The sequence below is a fragment of the Falco peregrinus genome, chromosome 1 (assembly GCF_023634155.1).
Source record: "Falco peregrinus isolate bFalPer1 chromosome 1, bFalPer1.pri, whole genome shotgun sequence".
In the NCBI taxonomy this organism is placed as follows: Eukaryota; Metazoa; Chordata; class Aves; order Falconiformes; family Falconidae; genus Falco; species Falco peregrinus.
The window spans coordinates 47,192,539-47,216,514 of record NC_073721.1 but is presented as its reverse complement, the minus strand read 5'-3'; the positions used below and the strand labels follow the sequence as shown (position 1 = coordinate 47,216,514).

Here is a 23,976-nt window from a genome sequence, read left to right as displayed (position 1 = left end):
CGGTAGCCGGAAGAGGCTCTGGAAATCGGTTTGCTGTGCCAGATTGTGCTGCCATCACCCACTCTCACCTCCCCGTGCCCACATCCCTCTGGATGAGCCCAGCTGGTGGGGGGTAAAAACCCTTCATTCCAATTTTCCAGGCCAAAACCCCATGTCCTGGGTGCTGCACCTTCCATACAAACACACCAGCTTCCCCAGGCAAAGAAAAGCTGACCCTGTCGTGACGGCACTGATGTGAGAGCAGAGATGCTTTAGGGTTTGGTCCCAAAGGTTCCACCGAGATCCTGCAGGACCACAGGCAAGGCACCGCATCCTGAGCGCCACGGTTGACCATCGGCATCATCAGCAATTTGGGACAGGGACTGGTTATTTCTGGGTCACCGGGCAGCGCACAGCACAGCCGGGCCCCATGCTGGGCAAACCGGCTCGGTGCTACTACAGGAAAAAATCAGTGAGCTGTTTCAATAGCAAACGGCTATCATCCTGTCCCCAAGTTGCTCAATTCCCTGTTTTCCAGTGAAAATAACACACAAGCCTTTTTTAAGGTAGTGAGCTTTATTTAGGAAATAAATAAAATTGTAAGAAAATATGAATGATTGTAATAAATACAGCACTTAAAATTACACAGCCACGACAAGTGTAATATTTTGAGGCGTTATTACTCCAGTGTGGTTACGGGGGCTAGGGCATTACTGGAAAAATAACTTTCTGTCCCTGAAAGAACATTTTAAACATGGAAGAGAGAAAAAGACAGAGAGAGACTCTGTGTGTGTGTGACAGCAAAGAATATTCAGTTCCTTCCCAACCAAACTTGATCGGTATTTCTTTATGGGGTGGGGCTTTTTTGACATTTGATACTTCATCACAACTAATTATTTTAAAGGATGCTGTCAAGATAGAAATCAGAGATTTGGCAAATGTCTTCATATGCTGGCAGTCAGGCTGGAGGTTAGTCCCAACACACAACACTTCACCAGCTCTGCTCGCCGGCTGCCATTCCCATGGTTTGCAAAATATAAGTGGACAGTTTCTCCTTTCCCTTCTCACGCAGTGGGCGCAGCATGGTCTGTCGGCTTTGTGTTTTCAATTGGGACTTGGGAGATACCACGAAGGAGAAATGAATGAAGGAACTGCATAAAGGCCCTTCACTTGTACGTACACACCTGCCTCTGTCTGCAAGCTCGGCCCTTGGGTTGGTGGTACCACTGCTGTCCCACCCGTCCTGCGGAACAGCTCAAGCTGAGCTGCGACACGAGTTTGCTGGAAGTTCAGAAACTGCTGCACCAAACCCCAGCTCGACTCCACTCATCCTGGTTAGCTGGTGGTTAAGCAGGGAACAAAGAGGGCGAGGCTCGGTGGTCTCTGGGAATAAGGCATAGCATTTGAACTTCACACACATCCAGATATTTCTGAGCTTGATTTGCTTATAAAAAAAATTAATTCCTTACCTCTATTTTTGAAAAAAAATAAAAAATTCTAGCAGTTACTTCTATTTTAGCATGTGAAAAGACTTAAACATCAGAGTACATAAAAAGAACTAAGCAATAAAAAAAAAGATCAGTACTTTCTAGGAAGTCACTTGCCTTGAAGGTTCAGGAAGCAACAGAACACTTTAAAACAAAGCTACTGAGGGGTCCTTACCATGACCTGGACTGGCAGCTCTGGACTTCCCAGGGGTTAACAACCCTCAGAGCTCAATATCTGAAATGGGAAAGTCAAACAACTCCTGAAATACCAGAGGTGATTTCCCCAAGGCACAGTGTAATTTGGTCACCGATCGCTGATGCAATAGAACGCCTCTTTTACAGAGCGCATAAATATAGGTCTAAAATAAATAGCAAGAAATAAATCATCCAGTATAAGGAATTCAAGCTACAAATGCTATCCACAACTCACTGCCTTCAAGGTCATCAATAGGCACAAACAGAGACACCCGATCTGTGCCTCAGGGGAAGGAATCTGCCATTGTCCCTGGTGGGGGAACAGCCAAAATCCCACAGGATGGCTGCCAGCCAGCGCAGTCTGACAGGTCCTCGCCTCGTACCCCCGGAAAAGGGAGCGGCACACGCTGCAGGAGGAGTGGAAAGCTCAGCTTCAGCCCTGGCACCCCAGAAACCTGCAAAGCCAAGGGTGCTAGAAGGGAGCTTGGGCCACCCTCCCTAGGCAGAATGACACCCACACCAGGGCCAGGTGTGGCCAGGTGTGAGAAAGAATGGTGCCTTGTTCCACAAGTGCATCTGCGGGGTTGGGGGGTGACCGTAACCTACATCTAAAGCGGGAGTATCGGCTGTGCTGATGAAATAATCACAGTTCTCACTCGCAGTAGCGTACTCCGTGGGGCACTGGGCAAAGTACTCGGCATGCTCAGCAGTAGCTAACTCGAGCAGGCAGATTGCAGCTGATGTGAATTAACTCAGTCGAGCACAGGCTCAGGCTCTCTGATTTTGTGTGCACATGAAAACTAATACAAGGTCTCAAGCTGATGTGTGTGGGGTTTTTTCTTGTAAACTAATGAAATTCACTGGGTGATTTACCAGACAGCCATATTTCAAGTTATACTAATTTGTTTCTATAATGCATTTAAGGAAAAGCGTGTCTTCTTTCACATAGGCATATTTAGGTGACTGCAATTTGGACAAAGGGAGGAACATGGGACAGCCACTTGCAACATTCATATCATTCACTGGTCTCTGAAATGAAGCAGAAGTCAAGTCCGGGCGAAATGCATCAATAATATGTTCCCTGTTATTTTGGTCAAGCAACATAAATGTAACCTGAAAAACAAAATGCAGCAATGATGAGTTACTGAACTGAAAAATAAACCAGAAAATGTCAGAGACAGAAGTGAAAACGTGCTGCAAAAGCAGCTGGATGCTCTATCAATACCTAAATACAAATTACAACGAACGTTTTGCAACCTGCAAGGTCAGTTAATATGAACAAGGGAGATTGTAACAGTTTCCAGATGAAGTATTTAAAACTTTGCCACCCGTAAGGCAAAATTAAATAAAGTAAGGAATTATTTCTTGGTAGAGAACTGCACAGCCCAAAGACTTTTCTTTCCTTTCTCTCCTAACAACTTAAACCCTCTGAGTTTGGTTACAGTCATTACATTCATTCTGTTACTGTGGTTTGGAATCAAAAGGAACAGTTCAGTTGCCTGTACGCAAATACATAAAAGGCACAACCTAAATATCAGTATAGAATCTCCCCATCTCATTACTACTTTCATTAAATCACCGTTCTTTAGCTCTAAACGTGAAATGTATGTATTAATTTTTTAATCCAGTGAGGATTGAGAACTTTGATTTCTATTTTTGTTGGCCAGTAAATGGTGGTAAGGCTATTTGTATGAAAAGCTTACAGAACTATTACCACACAGAGGCAAGTGCTAGAACAGAGACAGAACCCTGTGCTTACTTCCACTGCTTTTCTAACCATCATTGCCATTATCAGACTGCACTTACAAAATGAGGGGAAAAAAAAAAAGATCAGGCTCACAGAAGACATCTATGGCACGTTTGAAGTAGAATTCTAACCGCACATTTCCAACACTTGTGCTTCAGGCAGCAAACCATAATCCCCTCATAAACTGATATTATCTATGTAAGATAGAGCAAGAGCCAGGAAAAAATAGGTGTCTGGCTTTAGCCCAGGTGGACACAGGCTGGGATATATCAAACACCAGTATTCTGGTGTCTGAAAATCCTGCAAGGCAGCACATGGAATGTCGGTAGGAGCAGCTTGCCCTGTGTAAAGTCACTCCATTCAGAGACAAATTATTACTCAGGATTGCAGTATAGCTAGCAGCCATCAGAGGGGAAAACGGGAAAGCACTGCCAACTTCCACTAAACTCCAGAGAAAACGTCCCCTTGTGTTCACCTGGAGAAGTGGGTTTATGCCGGGATCAGATATGAAAAGGTTGCCCTTCTTACCTTGTGTCTGAAAGGCCATGGGAGCAAAGCGTCATAGTCTCCTTTCATGACAACAAAGAACAGGGACACGTGGGTTCCTTTGCCTGTCCCGTCCCCATTCAGATAAACCCTCAGACAGACCTTGTATCCATACTTTGCAGTGTAGAAAGCTGAAAATCAGAACTCTTTGTTAGTAAAGCATCCTTTGGAAAAAAAAAAACCATAATGAGTGTTCTGGCATAGGGGAAAAGATAATGTATAATGGGTTTTGCTATCACAGAGATCAGAAAATACAAATCAGTACACTCTGGAGATTATAAGTGATGAAAATCCAGTGGCTGGAATACTTTTAGTGCCTCACACTTTGGTGAAAATTACCTATTATTAGACGCACAAGCATATTTTACCTAATCAAATTACTTTTCATATAGAAGGAAACTGCAGCAGAAAGCCAGTCAGTACCATCAGGCACCAAACTGGGGTTAGAAGAGATGGATCCAGCACATGTCAGGGCAAGTAGCTGCAGTGCAAGGCAAAATGCAAAACAAAAGCCCAGAACAGAACACAACTCTCTGGAAAAGCACATCACAGCTGCCCTGATTTAGAGGCAGAGAGCCTGACGTCTTTGCATAAACAGCATCTTAGTTTAAGGAGCTATTTTAAAAAAAAACTCCTGTCCACATGAGCAGAAAGAAGCACCACTCTAGAGAAATAAGTAGGAAATAAGTGAGTTTTCTAAAGGACTGGGTTCTGCTAACACACATATATGTCATGTGTTTTACCTGGTGAATACAAACTGACTGTTCTTCCAGTCACAGAGTCTTGTAACTTCCTGCCAACATCTGTTATTTTCCACAGAAAGACCCCGTCATAGGAAGCTTGCTCAGAGAACAGAAGACTCTTATGAAGGCTGCTCAGGCCTGCATCCTTCTGCGTCAGGCACCGGTGCAACTCTGCAATCTAGAAAAAACAGAGCAGTTCTCAATCAACCCCCTCTCTCCAGGCTGTTCTGCTGCAGAAGTAGCAGAATTGTTCTGGAGTCCTCACGTTCTGAAGGGTTCATTATCTATAGAACAAGCACACATCCAGTGCTTATCATAACTGTTTACCTTCAGCTCAAGGCCTCGTATTATATTTTGATCAAGTTCACTCTGTCTCCGAAAGGCTGTGATTTCCAAGTTAGAAGTCTCTACCTCTTTATTGAGCACCGCCACAATATTCTCAAACACATGTAGCTTATTTTCTAGCTCAGAAATCACTTTCTCTCTCACAAGTTGTTGCAGAACAGATTCATCTTCAGAAACAGAAGATCCAGGGAAACAGTCTACTTCCAGGTCCCCGTTGATTTCCAGCCCTACTGGGATCTGCAGATCAGAGATGCTTTTTCCTGCACCATTCACATTCAGTTTTGGCTGTGGGATGAAACCATGTGCAGCTTTGGCAGCAGTGCACAAGCTTGCCTTCAGTTGCTTAATGTGCTGCAGCAGAAGCAGCATGTGGGCCCCAACTGCAGTTTTTTCATGCTCCTTTATCTTCTCTTTGCTTCCCTGTAAGAAGACAACACTGTCAACACACTCTTCACACAACTACTGTAACTGGCCTGGGGCCAAATCAAACAACATCCCCTTTAACTTCCTGGGAGAGACAGAGGTAGAAAAACTGCAAGATACCGTCCCAGCCACATAGCAGCCAGCTCTCAGAGGACACATGGAGAGAGGGAAAGTAACAAGCCCTCTAATCATTAATAAGGCTATGTGTTCACATGTGTACACATGCTACACAAAAAGAACAATATCTGTATTAAATGGGATGCCAGGCAGAGTCCCAGCAAGATTCTCAAATAAGCCAATATTTAACACATATACTGTGCACAAAAGATGAGACATGGCAACAGACGCCAACTAAAATGCAAAGGTGACCCGTTACTGTTTTAAGAGGCGTTACCCTGAAGGGAATATCTGAAACAGCATAGAACAGCGTACCTGATAAGCCAGCACAATTGTAACAAACATCTATTTTTATCTGAAGTGAATGTACAGTGCAGGATACAGAGTATCACTGGCTGAACTGCACCTTACACGCACGGTGCGACCATGGCAGTTCCAACACCACCTCTGCTGGTCTACTAAAAGTGGGTAGACTTTTCCTCTTCTCCTAAAGATATTATTTAAATCAAGGCCTACTACCTCAAACACAAAAGGCTGGCTAGACCGAAGGCACAGTGCTGAGTTGTGCACCACTTGAGACCTTCCTGAAGGCAGCCATTTCACTCACCCTAAATGAACAGCCTACTTCAGAAAAACGACATCCATCCTTGTTGATTAAAGGTGTAGAGCGGTTCTGTTGGGAGAAAAAAAAAAAAGTAAACAAAATAATCAAACACCAGTTGAAAGGGATGCTTTTATTTACCTATAAACAACTAGGGCACAATCCCAGGAGCTACAAATCAGGTTAATTCAAGTCAAGGCATTACCGCAGCTTACATTGTCCAACCAGCTTTGAAAACTCATTGGTAAATCAATCAAGGGTGTGGTTGATTGCATGCTTCTTGCATGCAGCCTGGCAGTTAAATGTCCATCTAACATAATGATATAACATCATTTAACAAACCACAGTGATTCCCCAGTAACAACTTCTCATAAATAAGATGCCAGTAAGTAAAGTGGCCCACCACAGGGGGTTACACCATGCACACAGCCGCTCCAGCTCTCTTCCTCTTCTTAAAGAATTCACAGAAGAGCTGTGTCATGCAGCACGTCCTGGGAATGAACGGCAAAAGCTCTGACTGACTTTCAGATTTAGACCCCCTCCATAAGCAGAAGTGTGTCTCTCTAAATGCACTGTTATACAGCATACTCCTCTTTTGCTCATGTAGGTCTCCCTGGATATTTGAAAGGAAATAAACACTTCCCCACTTTTGTAAGATTAATTGAGAAGATAATTCAACAAAGTTAACTGTGAGAGCGGGGAAGAGAAAATAGCCAGCAGAGCTATGTTTGGGTTTAAAAAGTGCCTAGATACAACTGCCATATCTAAAGATGTTCTCAGATGTTTATTTAATCTAAATGAACAAGTGATACTTTTATTAACCGAAATAAAGCTGTACTGCAGTCACTCATCTTTTACCTACCTTCTCCTTTGCTGGTGTTTCTGTTTGCACAGGGTTTTGGTCCTTACATAAACTGTCTTCACATGAATGTTCCTGTCATTAGCACAAGAAGAAAACAATTCAGTACGTTATTAAAATAACTGAGCATCTTTACCTACCTAGGAGTCTTTGAAACAAAGCTTGTATTTGGGAATGCTATTCCCATTTTACAGAAATTCGGGAATTTGGCAGACTTTTCTACAAGAAAGTCTGTGTTATGGAAGAAAAAGTTTACAGTATGTTTCTTGGTTTCTTCCTGGAAGGTGTGGATTTAAGGAAGGGTAACTTCCTCAGGAGCACTACAAGCTCCCCATGGTGCAAAATCCTGTACCCCTGTCCAGAGAGTGCCTGCTCTGGGCCTCAATACATGACAGGCTGCAGAGTTCTCTGGCTTCTTTTTAGAGGAAATAACGTTCAGAAATTTGGGACTGAAGCACATCTGCTAAAAGCAGCTACTGCTGTCCCCTGTACAATGAATTGCAGGCTCAAGAGGTTTCTCCAGCTATGCCTCTAAGCTGATTACTCTCCCTCTCAGCCCAGCAGGCATGCTCGGTGACGGATCTCCAGATGCGATACCTGTTAAGTGAGAGTACAAAGTGTGATCTTTCACTTACGGGGCCCAGAGCTTTTGGAAACTACTTACAGATGCTTTGCAAGGTTAACCATGGGAAATCTGATACAAGATTGGCAATGTACAGGTCTTGCCCAGTTCTAACCACAGTTATGTGCGTACACACACAGACAGACATGTATATATGTGATGACATGCAGGTGGATTACAGAACAGAAAGCAAACATACAGGAAACCCACATATAAACTCTTGCATTGACCTCACAGTCTGCTTAACATGCAGACCCTTCTTGCATCCTGCTTATTGACATTTTGAAGGCTGGAATCCAAATTTTCCATCACAATGTGCTAATGCAAAATGCATTACTGCTAACATGAGACTTCCTGCCGTTTCTGGCTCCAAGAAAGGTAAAGTAATCCTCCTGCCATTGGTTCATGCAGCTGTAAAGTGTGTATTCAAGACAGCAACTGTCAGCTTTCAGTTCATGCAGTTCAGGCGGGCTGTCTCTAGTATTTATAAACACCTTTCTTTGCATGCCAGTACACTTCCTATAGCAGTCTAGAAATTTTTTGATAAAGCCATTCCAGCAACCTTCAAGTCTCCCCTGCAAAGAGTCCTGAGGTTTCTCTTTTGATCCTCAGAAATACAGTGATAGTTTCTTCTCACTCTCTAACTCGTTCTTTTAATACCCTGTATCTTAGCTATTGCACAAAGCATGCCTTTATTTTCTTCCTTTCTGCTATGTGACTCCTTCAGATTACCGATTTCTTGAGGGGGACAGAGGTTGGTGAGAAGTTTATTTAAAATACAGAAATGCAAGCATCACAAAACCAGTAACTGAATGGCAAAGATGGAAAGAGTGAGAGCAGTGCACAAAACTTACTATTTGCTCCCAGAGAACTACAGATACATGGAATGCACACAAATAATCAAAATCCTTATGCCACATAACTGCAAATTTAATAAAGCAGATCACGTAACCAGCAAAATTCTAATTCGACAAATACTAACTAAGGGAGGCACAGAAAAATCAACATCTTAAGGCAAATCCCCTGTGTGGTTGCCAAGGTTTCCTAGCCAGAAAATTAATTACATAATAGCTAACCAGAACGAGTGGGAGCAACACAGTTCTTCATCTCAGGCAAATGAAGCCTACTGAGGTGGATCTGCGGTATCACAGACCTCTGAAAAGAGAAAGGTGCTCAGGGAACACTTGCACAGCTCAGGTTTCCTCCTCCAGCCTGCCTAGTGCACTTACAGAAGGCTGAAAGGGATTAAGTGTTGCCACCTTCTGGTATTTACTGTCTCCCCGAAACATACACTGGATTTAACACTGGTAAAACTGTGCCTAGGTTCAGATATTCTTCTCTCCTGTAAGAGTTAGTAAGATATAAAGAGCACGTGCAAAAGCTTCCCAAGAAGTATGTGTTAGCAAAAGCACCTTATTCTTACCCTGGAAGGACTGTTATCCCCCTGTCAATTAAATCTCACAGCTCAGTATTTGGAAAGGCATAAATTCATGACAGTTATGACTTGCTAAGCTATCCACTGCTATTTACTTCAGGCTTTTTGAGATATTCACAAACCTCCTGCCACGTTGTAGGTCTTAATATTCCAGGACAAAACTCCAAGGCTGGCAATTACTCTCTTTAAATCATCTGGAGGGTACAATATTCATTATGCTACACCCCAAAAGAGTGTTGCCCCAGCAACATTTTCTGTTATAATAGAGCCCACAGGGTCTGAAGTTAGGTGTGGTAGGGATGAGAATGTTTTCAGAGCTTTCAAATGGAAACACACACAGCAGTGTTAGCATGGGGCATCTCTCATTCATGCTGCTATTGCTTTGTTCCAGGAGTTTTTAATTAAACATCCTAAACAACAGATGATATACCTCCATTATAAGGCTGAGAAGCGAGCCATGGAAGCTGTACCTCTGGCAATCTCTTCGTATAAGAACAGAGAATTTTCTATCATTTCTATCTGCCCCACCACACCATTTCCTTCTTCACCAACACAGAATAGTTTCCATTAGCTCCCTTTATGCCCTCAGACCACTCCCAGAATCTGGACCATGCTGCATCTACAAAAACGTGGGAAAATAAACAGCACCTTTTATTTAAGCTAAAATGAATGAATAAAGGCACTTAAAATCTGCAAGTCAGTAATGCATAACGTTGCCCTGCTATCATAATTTTGAGCATTGACTAAGAAAGTCTTTACTTTTAAGAAAGAATGCAACAGGTGTGGTAACATAAACTTAGAAGTTTGATGATCAACTACAAACTTATGAAAAAAAGAAAAAAATTGTTTTAAAGAGGATTTTGAGCAAATGCTGGGGACAGGCTAGTGTTACCCTGTGTATATACATATATGTGCAGGCTATATACACATAGATTTCACAAGTCCCTGTCACAACATTAGGAAACACAAATTAAAAGTCAGAAATATAATAAAATATACAAAATACAAAATTATAAATTAAACAAAAATATGTTTAAATAGTCACCGAGAAATCTGCGGCAGATTCAGGGTATGGTCTTCCTGGTCCACATGGTCACTGCTGCAAACGTGGAGAGTTACACCTAATAGAAATACTATCTGACAAAATCCTGCCTTATGAGTTTGTGGGCAGTTTTATTTTGAATAAAATTACAGCCACTTTCAAGATCTCTTCCCTGCCACTGTCTGTGTTCTGCTTCTTACCTGTCTCGTACTGGGACACGTGCTTTGAGACAGGAGCTAAAACATGGGCTGCCCAAGTCCTGGATGAGCACACAGATATTTCCCCTCTCTGTTGTAACATCACAAGCAAACTCTCAAACAAAGCTCATTTTTCCCTCCAACACATGCATGGAAAAATCAGCAAACGCAGGAAAACTAAATATTCTCCAAGTGCAATAGCGTTCACAAATCAGAATGAAAAGCGTCATGATCGATTATTTAAACCATTAATATAAAGCCCTCATTTGAAACGGAGAACTGTTCTTACTTGGTATTCACTGCTGGATAAGCTCCGCTTACACTTCTGACACATTGTCACATTATTAACACATCCATTTTCCAAATGATCTGCAAGTTTCTTTCTCATCACCATGTGTCCACAACCAGTGTGACAAGGGATTAAAGCATATTCACATAAACTCTGATGCTCCTGGAAGTAAAAAGTTATAAACCAAAATGAGAACTGAATTTATCACATTTATCTATAAATAAGGGATAAAAATTAGATAAAAAAAAGGAAAAAATTACAAATCTATAAATAGTCTCCATTCTGCCAACCTATATCTTTGCTTTGCATTTCTTCTAAACTTAGGTAAAGTCCCACTCCACAACATTACTCAGATTACTTGTGAAAAATTCACCAACTTTACTGGGGCATTTTTGTCAATTCTTAACTTAAAAAAAAAACCGCAACAAAACTTTTGAAAAATTTAAATATGAGGTTTCCCTTGAACTGTCTCTTCTCTAGTGCTTTTGTTTGAAAATACCATGATCCTGGTCCCAGCTTTTTTCCTTGTATTAAAAGATCCCTAACTTGTAGCCAGGGCTTTTTCAGGGTGGTTTTTGGGGGGGGTTTTGTGGGGTTTGGGGTGGGTTTTTCTGAGCACTAAGACCATCCTGCTCTGTCTGATAGGATGAATATGGTTAGTCTGCTGACATCTTTGCATAGGATAAAAGAATGGACATCCGACGCCGTCTATGCAACAATTAGGACACAATCCTTACCTATGTTCAGAATAGCTTTTAAAACTTTTCCTTTTCAATATTTGCACCCTCTCTTCTCAACAAGGAAAAATATCAGCATTACTGCTTTCATAACATCCAACAGGTCTACTTTCAGATTCTTAAAAACACAATATTGCAATAAAAACTGTTTACTCTGACCTCTTTTCCTGAAGCTTCTGTAGACACTGTGTCACAACTGATTTTGTCTTTAAAGGGAGATGGCTGTCCCCTACAGAACAGGCTCAGAAATGCCAATTTCAATCACACGCCCAAATCTCAAATCAATTTTGCCACGTATTCATGCTGAGAGGGGCTCCAATTCTCAAAACCATGAAACTAAGCAAACAGGGTGAATTTTTCCTTAAAGAAGAATACGCTCAAACAGAAAATCTGTGCAAAATTAGCAAAGAAAAGGCAGCAGCACTTCAGATGCTTATCAGATACACAGTCACACCAGGTACACAGAGGACTCCCTGTAACAAATGCAGAAAGACCCTCTGTTCCTACACCAGAGGACCAAAATAGAGCTGCTTTAGTATCAGAATTATCTGCCTTTTTTCATTGTTCTAATTTGCATAGCAGGTTCACAAATCTTGCCTATTTAAATACTTTACCTGGGGCATTTCACATCAGTCTGAAAACAATGGTGAACACGTTCAATCAATAGGAGTAATTTAAGCAGGAGGAAATTATTACTCTTATAAAAACATACTAAGGATACTGCCCATAACAATGTTCTGGAGTCGGATGTATTCTGGTCTAGCAAAACTGGCCTGTACTATCTTTGCATGTAAATAATAAGTAAACCCAAGGGAAAAAAGAATCATAGTTGATGTAAATTTGTGCAACATTAATTTCACAGTCATTCATGAAGTTCTGGATTTAGTCAAAGCCCTACTGAAGTTAATAGCATGGGTTTAGATACCCTGTTGGCATAAATCATGATACCTTCGCTGATTCTAATCACGATGCTTAATTTGTGTTTGCTGAGAACTCAGTTTCATTGTCTTTCTGTCCCCACTCAAGTAAGAGTGCATGTTAATTTAGATAAACTGCCTTTAAACATACTTCAAAATTTTTCATGGTACCAGACCAACTGCATCCAAGGGTCACACAGTGTACTTTTAGTTCAGAAATCTCATTATTAATGGCAGCATCACCAAAAGCCTGGAAAGTAAACACAGTAAGGAAAAAAAACACTGGTCAGAAAGTACTCCAGCATGCATTCTTGACATAGGAATAAAGTGACTTTATCGAAATTGCAGATCTTGATAAATCCCTTATTATTTTTTTAATTTATTGTACTGCCATAAGACTCTCTAACCTATCAAGTTAATCTTAGTGTAGTAGAAGCCCCAATAATTATGAAATAATTTCTTTCTTACAGTTCAAGAATAAACTATTTGATGTTATATAATTTTCCTGAAAACAGGCCTAGCCAACTACAGCTATTATTTTAAGTTTCTTTTCACGGAAGCCTGAAATATGTCACATGCAATGAATGTGCTGACAGGACCCGAACTATAGGGTGCTGCCATGTGCCATGCTTAAAGAATGCGTTTCATTATCGGAGTCATTAACACCTCCTAAACGTGCTGCAGAGAGGACTTGAGACTGTTCTGCAGTGAGAGTACATTTCTCAGACCATGGCTGTTTCCATTTAGTATGGCACTGTGTACTAAAGAAATGTGAACCATATGTGAGTGGGGTTTTTTTTGCACTACGTAGATCTTTTCATTATGTTAACCATGAAGAACTGTACAATTACCATGTAAATTATGAAACACTACACACTTTTACTATTACATCTTGCACAATCAAAACTGACACAAGAACAAGCCCTATTAAAGTTATTGGCATGTTTTTAGGTACTCTTAAGTACACAATATGGAGGACTGCAGATTTCCCATGTAACAACACAGAGCAAGGAAAGAACTGGGGGGTGGGAAGCTTTAAAAATAGAGGCAGGAAAGCATTTACAAATTATGCCCACATTTCAATAAAGTTACTGAAATTCTACACAAGGAGCTAAAAAAATAAGCAAACAATTATCAGAATCAACATTCCTGTGTTTTTTTAATCTAGATACAAGATGTTTGTACTTACCTACATTTGCCATATTAAATCACACAAAAGCAGCACAGCCAATGCTACGAATAGTAATGAGTTACATTTCCATATGAAGAGTCTCACTGAAATTAATTTCCTAATCTCAACCTGCAAGCAAATTCCAGAACTTTGCACACAAACTGCAAACAACTCCACAAACAAGGAATTAAAAAATAATCATGTAGGGTGTACAAAACCATGTATGGCTCCACCTGCATACATGGAAGAGTTTATGCACTAAGCTAGCAATCAACGTACAATTAGTGACAGCACCCCAGCCTCATCCTCTAAAACATTCTAGTCTAATTTATGAGCAAAATCAAAAAGAAGAAATTCAATTTATCAGGCACATGGTGGCTTTTTCCTCCTGTGTCATAACAGAAAAACTCCAGGAATTTCCTGACATTACAAAATAGATCATTTGAAACATACTGAACTACAGGGTCAGTCCCAGCAGCACATGCATTTCTTACTGTTTTGTGCATTCCCTGTGGTTTTTCTTTCACACTTGTAGTTGCTAAATCATTAAAGACACTATTTGGGTAAAAAACAAGGCAGGAAATCCTCGTATCTTCTTTTATCTGCACAGGCCACTGCTTCTAAATATTCACCTGAACCTCTGCCCTCTTACCTGGGCACATGAGTTTGCACAGAACTTCTTTAGGGACCTGAGTCAGACCCCCATACAGTAAATGAAACGACTCTCACTGACATTGAAGTGCTCCAGGTCAAAGAGAAAATATTTCTGATTTGATATATTGCAGTTGCACATCTCCCTTCTTTCATTTTAGCTATTTCAAAGGAAGATGTTGATGCAGGTGCTGCTGATGTTGATCACGAGTGGCTGTTGTGGCACACATACCTGCCCAGACCTGCCTGCCCCCCAGCTGGCTGTGTCCTACCATATCCCATCCAAAAACCCCTGCCAGACGCACTCCCCTTGGCACTCTGACCCAGACAATGTCTATCTCATGGCTTCCTCCAGCTACAGGAGGACTCTGGTCCACAACTCATGTGAGCAGGAAGATCAACTAGCAACAAGTTTAACAAACAGATCCATCTGACTAAAAGCTTCCCAGGATAAATCCAGCAGTTCTTTCTCTCCAGCTAAGGCTGGGCCTCGGCAGCAGGACCAGGGTCTACAGTTACTCGTAACACAGCCATGAGTGGTTTGTGTTCAGTTCAGAGCAGAGAACTGTCCTCTAAGCCAAGCTCATGAGTGACAGCAGACAGGGTGTGAGCAGAGGCTTGGGAGGATGCCCCCACTCCTCTGACTTCCGTGACAGATGCAGATGCTCAGTAACTGATGCTGATGAACAGCACCATGGTAAAATGACATATACATTGCATAGGAAGGAATCGTAAATCCAAAGTGTAACAGGGAAGGGATGGGAGTTACCACAGAAATAGATCATGGCATGAGATAAAGCAAATACACATCCTGATAGGGCCTTACTTTTCCTTGTGTAGGTATCTTACATAAAATACAAACACATAAACAGATAGCATAGGCAATAAACACTAAACAAAACCACTGCAAAGGTAAAGCCAAGATTATCAGGAACACATATAAAGAATAAACCCGCTAAATGATTTTCATTATTTATGTTGTTTACAAACTCCAACCATTTGCTATAAGTTGATCTACATAGGCAGATTCTCATGCTTTCATGGTGATTGACTTCATCTGGACACTCAACAGGGATAAGAATCTGCCCAGGCAGATCAGCTTGCAAGAGTGGGGCCCTCTTTACAACAACCCAGCCACAGCTTTTGCAGAAAGTCCCAGCAGACTTGGTGAGAATCCCACAGCAGAGAAATCCCAAAGTTACAAGAGAACTAACAGTCAACACAGAATAAAAAGTTCATAAGGGTTTAGCTCTACCTATCTGTGGTTACACGATGTATGAAATTCTGTTACTGGGAAATTCATTGCAGAACGGAGGATTTTTTCCGAGATTAAGTGCAGATTCATTATTCTGCTGCAGCCACTTCCTAAACTTTGTCTTTTACCTCACTGCCAGCTGCCTATTGGGTTTCATTTTTCCCTAAAAAATGTAGACAGAACGTGTGTCTCTTGGTATTCCTGCACGTAACCAGAAAGGAAGGAAAAAGACGAGCTGGGACTGAGCCCTACGGCCCAGTTAGTATTCAGGATATAGAATAATGCAGCTGTCAGCCTGGAAAATCACACAACAGCAAAAGAGATCGGCACCACTAAATTCCAGATGAAACATTTGCCAGTGCACAGCTTCTATCAGCTATTATGTTTCAGCTCTAGTTTTTCCACTGTTTCCCCTGATACCTGGCTGTCAAAATCCTTCTCCGGCAATTTAGCCAGCTAACTGACACCCTGGCTTTTTTTCCTAGGGATGCTCCACCTGTAAGTCTGGTAACAAGTTTGAAGGGTACAGAGAAGGGTATGAGATTGGAAAATCCACTAGGATACTTAATAAGGATAGTAATTACAGCTAAAACATACTACTACAAGTAGGAAAGCAACAGTTTCTTTTGAGACAATAAAAAGTTAATTATATGGTAGAGTGTGGGATTATATGTTGCAGAACCTGACAGACTTGGAAAGCCCTAAGGCTGCCATTATACTTTTTAAAATCAAAAACTGTGGGAAATCCAAACAACTAAAGCATAAGTTAAAAAGTGTAACTGTCAGTTGCTATCTCATTTTATATTACTGCCGCCTAAACTGTAGCCCAATGATGACTATAGAGTAGTCCAGAGAATGGTTAATGATAGATTAATGAACTGTGAACTACAACTTACCCTTTCTTCTGCCAATAGGCTTCCCTCACCTAAAGTGCTGGGATCTTCCTCTTTACATTTCTGGCAAATTGCATTTTTATTGTTTCTGGCAACAAGAAGAATGAAATAACAATCAGCTGGTGTACTGTAGTTTAGGAGGTCTTTGTATAGACACTGACACAAACAAAACCATGGGAATTGTAATTTCCATTCAAAATCCATAGTTCTTGATCATCAAAGCGCCAATCCTTGAACACACTGACATCAAATAAAATCCTGCTGTTCTATTCCTCAAGACTATGACTAGGCCCATAAATCTTATCCGTATTTCAGCAAAATAAGAGCAGCGTAGATCATACAAAAGAATAAAGATGGAAACCTATTTATCTCATGAATTATGCAAAAACACCACATAGGAAAGTTAACATGAAAACTAAACTCTTTTAAAACACAGACAATGCCCATTTTCCCAAAATAGATATATAGACTTCAAATTACAAAGACATAGTAAAACCGGTGCAGAATTGAGTTCTAGAAGTTAACACCCTGCTGCAGCTAAAAAAGGTTTTTATCTCCTCTCAAAGTATTTAGCATAAAGTTTTACAGAGGAAAAGTCAAAAACAAAACTTTACTTCAGAGGTGTTTCATTGCCAGTGCTATTTAGCATCCAGACAAGTAATGAACCAACACAGACCAGGAAGCTCATCAGAAAAGCATCCATCCAACCAGAGCATAACTGATTTCAAACTGTACAAGTTAGCTTGTTTGAGCCAGTTTCCTGTTTGTGCTGTAAGGACAAACTAGTGAGAAGATAAAACAATTCTGGTTATGTTCTGCTGACAGTTTTATGAATTTGTGGTTTAAGTTGCTTCATTAAGGGGCTTTATTCTACATTGACAGTAACGGATTTATGCAAGTTGGTCAAACACATTAATTTCAACCCATTTTTACATTATTATACACTGATTTTCAAATCACATGTGGCCAGTGCATTGATGCAGCTTTTCAGGTGGCCCACACTGCGATGAGAGCTGGGCCTGCGCAAACTGGCATGCACAAACTAGCTTACTAACAACATCCAGGAGGAAGCGTAGTAACAGGCATGAGACTTATTTAGGCAGTACTAAAGCCCAGCCTGGATCTTGACAGCTGCTGTTTTCCAAAACGTCAAAGCTCAAACTGCAATGCAATTTCACCTCTCACCTGCAGGGCAGCCATACCCTTTTCCAAAGGCTCTGGATCAAGGTGTAAGTGTTGAAAGAAAAGGTAGGACAGAAGCAGCTAATCGATCAAAGCAAATTCCCACCCAGCTCCTGGTTTTCAGGTTGTCTGGGACAATGGCTGTCATGGTTTGTCACGAATGGCACAGCACCTTAACATGTAGTGAGTGGCCCAGCTGAGTTACTAAAAATAAAACTTTAAGATGTTTATTAAAATCCTGTAACCTCACTTATTAAAGGAGCGTGGAGTCCCGTAAAAGTATTAAGTCAGCCTTGTACTAGTTCTTCAAGGTTGAATCAGAATCATTCCCTCACACTTACAGATAGGAAAACTGACTTCTGCCAAGCCCAGTAATCCAGCCTTCCCCACCCTGTTGACTTCCACACTGGAAAAAAGGAGGTAGAGAGCACCCTGCATGCCACCCCAGGTAAGTACTTCTCAACGGTAAAACGACTGCGGCACAGCGGGCTGAGTAGCCACAGACTCATCTGCTGAGCACAGCGGTGTGACACAGCTCTCGGGAGCGTATGCAGCCACAGACTCTGCCACAGCAGCGTGACCCTCTGGAGCCAGGACCTACCGTACAATCCAGGAGAGGCAGGCGGAGCAGTACCTATGGCCGCAGAGCGTTTGCAGGGCTTTCTTCAGAATGTTATTACAGTTGCTGCACAGGTACTTCTGATCGGGCGCATCCTCACAAATGTTAGTGGGATATCCGAAAGGAAATTCATTCTCATCAGGAGAAGAGCCAGGGACATCCTGCGAGCCTCTGGTTGTTTTCTCAGCCATCTGAAGTAAACTGTCAGAGATAAGGAAAAAAAATAGGTGCTCAAACAAGCAGGCACAGGCTCACTTTGATGTGAGAGAATGTATCAGGCATCAAAGTCCACGAGCAGCTCCAAACCTGTGCAGTAACCTAGCGATCTGTTTAATCGAGTCTACAAGTGACATGTGTGACTAAATGTCACAGTGGGGTTTGACTAGGTACCTGCAGGAAATTACTGTACAGATTTAAAATTTCCCTCAAACACAACTTGAAAATGGACAATATATTACAATAAGGGGCTGGGGTTTTCTTTCCAGAGTTTTTTTACCTTGTAGGAAGATGAAGTAAATATTGCCATCATCTTAGAGCTACAATCCCATCAGTTCACATCACACACAATTATTTCCTGTAGAGTAAATCCCCAACCACCTTCAATTCCCAGCAGCCAAAATTCATGATTATGCTTCACAGATGCAGAAACCAAGCAACTGATGTGTTTGCAGTGACTTTCCTGAAGTCACAGAGCTACTGGTGAAACGAAAAAGGAAATCTTAAGTCCACAAAGTACTTAAACGCTTGTGCTCTTACCAGATACGCCTTGAGCCACATGTGCCAAGGTGTCGTGCACATTCAGTGTAAGGTTTAGTTACCAAGAGCTGTGCAGTTGAGTATTTTTGAAAAAGCAACAAAAAACGATTGTGGTGTCTCCACAGTCACTTGGGAAGTTCAGGAAGGCTTTTCACCCAGGGGCCTGGTACAGTTTGATCACAGTAATGCCTTTATAAATCTGGTTTTTTGCCCGTATATAGTTTGATCACAATGCCTTTATAAATCCATTTTTTTGCCCGTATACAGTTTCATCACAATAACACCTTTATAAATCTATTTTTTTCCCCGTAATGGTACTGACACGCAATAACCCAGCTCAGTATTACCAAAAGCAACACTGACTAATAAAGTCTCTGAAAAAAATGAAGCACAAGGCTGCCTAGGCCAGGCACAGGACAGGGCACACCCTGGATTTAACACACTCCTCTCTGGACAAACAGCATGTTCAGTGGCCTGGTATCGCCAATTCCCTTGGCTTCTCCAGATGTGTGCCGGGGAGCGCAGCACCACTGCAGGGGCTTCCCCATCCGCCCAGAACCGTCAATTAAAAACCAGTGACACTACAGGCACAGCCGGCGGGCTGGTGCCCGGTGAGGAGGCGGTAGACCAGCCGCCCGGCTGAGGAGGGGGCAGACAGAGCTGCCCGCCAGCTTCTGGCGTGCCCGCGGAGCCCGCTGGGCAGCAGCCCACCCGCGGGGGCCTGACACCGGTGACACCGGCAACCCCGGCACCACAGCAGCCCCAGGGCACGCCACCCCCGGCTCAGCAGGGCACAGGGGCGGCAGCGAGGGCGGCCAGCACCCCCGGGGGCCCCCCCACACCCTCCGGCTGCCCCCCGGGGGCCGGGCCCGTGCGCCCGGGGAGGCCGCGGGCGGTCTCCCCTCAGCGGGGCCGGGCGCGGCGGCGGGCGGGAGGCGCCCAGGCCGCGGGCGGCTGAGGCGGGGCCCGCGCTCCCCCTCCCGCGCCCCTTACCTGAGCCCGCCGGCGCCGGGCCCGCGGCCTGAGGGGGCGGCGGGGCGATGGGCCGGCGGTGGGGCGGGGCCGGTGCCTGCCCCGGTGGAGGCCGGCCGTGCGGTGCCGCAGGCGGGGGAAATGCAGGCGGCCGGCTCGGCGGAATCTGGGCGACTGCTGCCTCGCTCCGGCCGGGAGGAGCGGGGAAGGAAAGGCGGCCCGGGGGCCGGGGGGAGCCGGCCTTCCCCCGCCCGGGGCAGCGCGGCCCGGCTCCGGGCGGCGGCCCGGGCCTCGGGAGCCTGAGCGGCACCGACCCGCCGGGAGGACATTCCCCCGGGACAGCCGGCATGGAAGGTGCGCTTGGCTGACCTGTCCCTGACAGCCGCTCACAGCGGCGGTGACCCGACCCTGTCACTCAGCCAGCAATCATGCCTGCCCCGAGCACGATGGCAGGGAAAAATGCCCTGTCTGAACCCCTGCCCCCCCGCCCCCGGGAGCCGCAGCCTTGCCCTCCGCACGCCACCGAGAAGCCCCCCGGCTGCCCCCGACGCCGGCACTGACCCCCCCCAGCTAGCACAGGGCAGGTAATACATGCAAAACCTTCTCGGCTGCTCGCAGCGCGGTAAAGATTTCTACAAATGAAAGTTTCGCTCTCAGAAGGTCCTCTTTTCCCCTTGAAATTTCACTATGAAATCACACACTGTAACGCTGTCTGCCAGGATTCGCTTAGAAGAGAGAAAGTTGCAAGCTGCAAATGTGTCAGCTCTTCCTCGGGAAAGAAACTTGGGGAATACCGCTGTGGGGGGAGTCCTAGCTGCAAATTAAAAATAAAAAGCGGAGGTGGTTCTCTAGATGCTTCACTTGGCTCATTGCTCCACTACATTTACAACTATGTTTGCATCCCGGTGCCTTGTGACTGCAGGGAAGCTGCTGGGGCGGTTATTGCTCATCAGCATCAGCCCCAGCAGCTTCCCATGGTGTGTGCACAGGTAATAGCTCCACATCTGGAACAGCTGCCCTGGGCAACTGCCCCCTCACCATCATTCCAGATTACCGATCGCAACACCAAACAGACTGGAGCTATGTTGGATAATCAATGAGAAGGATGCTTCTGGCATCAAGACATAGCCCTCCTTCAAGTGTAGTATACTGTAGTGCTTTGTTGCATTGCTAAGAGAAATATTGGAATTAATTATGGAACTTTTTCCCCTCACACTGTTATAAACAGCTACGTTCGTGTTTTCATGAAGAAGCAAAGACCATCCATAAACTCTGCTCACACAGCTGCATGACTCAACTCCTATATTTGCCTGTATGATATAACATCATTCTTTTTCGTGCATTCCTCTGCTACACACATACTGTATTTATTGAAGATTTTCCAGGAAAAAAAAATCCATTAAACTTCTACCTTTTTGTCTCAAAAGGGCTGTCAAACGAAGCAAGAATAACCTAAACATTTTTCTAGACTTCAAAAGGGCAGTTTAGTTTAAAACCAAATACACCTAAGGAAGAAACCTCTAAAAAGATAGCCAGGTCCCTGGGTAAGATATATATTTATCCCTTACAGGATGATATACTGGAAGTCTATATACACACACAAAAAAATGAATCTTCTCAGGATACAGTACTGTGAAGATATTATAAGCACCAAGCCTGGCACTGTTTGCAGAATACAGGCTAAAGAAACCCATAATAACCAAGAAACAGGATGTAAAATGTTTATACAAAATATTCAAGATTGCAAATTCAACCATCTTTGTGGTAAATTAAAAATAACAGGAAGTATTAAAAATACACTCAGAACACAGTAAGAATGTACCTGGACTCTTTAAGGCAGATAGCTGCTCAGTTTTCTCTGTATGCTGGTTCATTTGTGGGACTTGGAGACAAATAATGACCATCTTCTAGCATCTAGGATTTCTAATAATAAAATTCCCATTCTTGCAAGCAGTTTGTCAAAAAGGTTTCCTACATTTATGTCCACAATCTCTTCAATTTTTTTATTAAAAATTCACCTGTGGGCCAAATGCTACTTTCAGTTCCACCCTGCAGTCCCACAGGAATCAGGATGCAAGACTGTTTCCAAAAGAAGGATTTGATCCTTCGCTTTGCCAGATAATCATTCCTTTGCTTTCCCTTGAATGAGACAGGCTTTTGACAAGTGACATGATTTTCTTCTGAAGGCTTTCACAGTTTAAAAATGATGATGCAAAGGAAATTGTCATTATAGGGGGAAGTGAACATAAGCCTGATGGAGCCAACTGCAGAGCCAGTTTTAGGGAATCCGTCTGGCTTACTGCCCTACATCACCGGAGTGGTGCTGGGTAAACCACTGGCCTACTAAATGCTTCCACCTTCCCCTGCAATGAGGCAGTAACTTTTGCTTCCTTTTATAAAACACTCAGATCTCACCAGATGAAAAGCATCATGTGCAGTTCAGTAACGCTGTCATATCACAAGAAAATGACTAATTTAGCAAGATGGGCGTGCAATTACCTGGTCATACACAGCCACGGTACCTGCATGTGTAACCTTTTTTAAGAGTCAGGATGTTATTAAGATCTGGCAATGAAATTGTGGAAGAGGAAAAGCATGTCAGTTTTACTACAGTTATTTTTAAGGCTTCCAGTTGAAATGTCAACATTCACCTATGTGAGTGAGAAGACTTCCCCTACCAATACTTGCAGAATCACATGTATAGTCTCTTCATTTCCACTTCCCTCTCTCTGCTTCTCTGTGCTGTAAACGTACTTGTAGACGCTGCAAGTGCAGAGTCATAGTGCCATGTACTAACTAAAGTTAAAAGTCTATGGGAAAAGTATGATACAGTCTTAGTAGTCCTTACGGCTGAAACATTTCAGTCTTATCATTAGGATTGTTAAAATTCATGGCAAGTTAATCTTGCACAGACAGTTGCTGCCAGGATGTGAGTTAGTTTCTGAAAAAGTTTCAAAAATATTTCTGGAGGTGGCTTTTTAAGCTTTTGTAATATAAAGAGGTGTAAGTTAATAATTTCAGAAAGATCAGTGTTTACACCAATGGGTCAGTTTCTGTTTCGGTATGAAGGGGCACCTATGTCTCCCTTCTGTGCTGTCAGCTTGCTCCTTTTCTTTTGCTTTGAGACTTCTCAAAAAGTATTACACCTCTGTCTGAAAAGGTGCTGAATTACACAAAGGAACTAAAGATAAGTTTTTGGTACTTTCCAAACTAGACATATTTCCTCTGGTAAATTTCCCCCATATGAGATCAGTTAACTGAAAACAGGATGTGGCTCAGAGAGAGATTAACATTTGAAGTTTAACTTTATTGTAGAGCCATTCCACCAACGCGCAGCATTGCAGGGCACTGTGTTACTATTTAAGATGAATGATCATTTTTACAGCCAAGAAAAAAAGGTCATAAGGGAATATATTTAATATGAGTATTTTCTTTTGAAAATAATCCAAGGGCTTGAGATTTTTAATGAAACAGATTTCTTAGTACATTTAAAAATGGAATTTAGGCTCAGATGTTAACTGTCTTAAAGACCATGGCCAATGTGCAAATAGTATTTCCAGGGCTGAGAATCTCATTTCAGAGAGGTGCATGAGATAGGGATGTCTCATTCTACAGAAACATAATTTTCAGTTAGCATAAATTATCTGGAAATATGCATATGTTCTAGGAAACCCTGAAAGACTGTTAAAACACAGAAAGGAAAACTTTTTAGTAAAAGAAGATCCAGGCCCCATGAGATGCAGTACTTCTAGGAACTGGAGCCGAGTGCTCCAAGCCAAGATTCCTGCCTGTTCATAGCTCTGATAGTAAGTAGTTCTTTAACGTCTATGCTATTACTTCTTTTCTGACTTACGCTGCCCATGAAATAGGAGTACAACAGAGTAGCTGTGACATTTCATCAATTGATCTTCAAGATTAGGAAAAGAAAAACCTACATGACATTTGATATATGGTTACCCTCAGCAAATTTGACAGCTTTGAAACAATTAAATCTCTTGTTTACAATAAAATCTTTTAAAATGTTTTTGTTGTATCTGCCTGTGCCCACTACCAGTTGTAGCTCTGCTTTGTTATAGTGATATCCTGAGGACCCAGCCCAACTCGTATTACAGGAGATGGAAAGTTTCCCACTCCATAAGAGTTGGAGTGTAATCCTCAAAGAGACACCAGGAATTAATTTATTTTTTTTCTCCATC

At 42.7% G+C, this 23,976-nt stretch overlaps 1 protein-coding gene across 7 annotated transcripts; it reads right to left on the bottom strand.

Annotated features, from left to right (window-relative positions):
* Positions 1-536: 536 nt before the first annotated feature.
* Positions 537-21,917, bottom strand: TRAF1 (TNF receptor associated factor 1). 7 transcript variants are annotated; one of them, XM_055807811.1, is made up of 11 exons: positions 21,603-21,917; positions 18,035-18,253; positions 16,255-16,339; positions 12,433-12,531; positions 10,628-10,789; positions 7,046-7,117; positions 6,190-6,255; positions 5,025-5,462; positions 4,698-4,875; positions 3,937-4,085; positions 537-2,774 (listed from the first exon to the last, which is right to left on the bottom strand). In XM_055807811.1, the coding sequence occupies exons 2-11, from the start codon at positions 18,241-18,243 to the stop codon at positions 2,559-2,561; spliced, it is 1,674 nt and encodes a 557-aa protein (XP_055663786.1). In that variant the 5' UTR covers positions 18,244-18,253; positions 21,603-21,917; the 3' UTR covers positions 537-2,558. The 7 variants fall into 7 exon arrangements, with proteins under 7 accessions (XP_055663786.1, XP_055663772.1, XP_055663763.1 ...); XM_055807797.1 differs by lacking the exon at positions 21,603-21,917 and adding an exon at positions 20,381-20,534; XM_055807788.1 differs by lacking the exon at positions 21,603-21,917 and adding an exon at positions 19,802-20,272.
* Between the last annotated feature and the right edge of the window lie 2,059 nt (positions 21,918-23,976).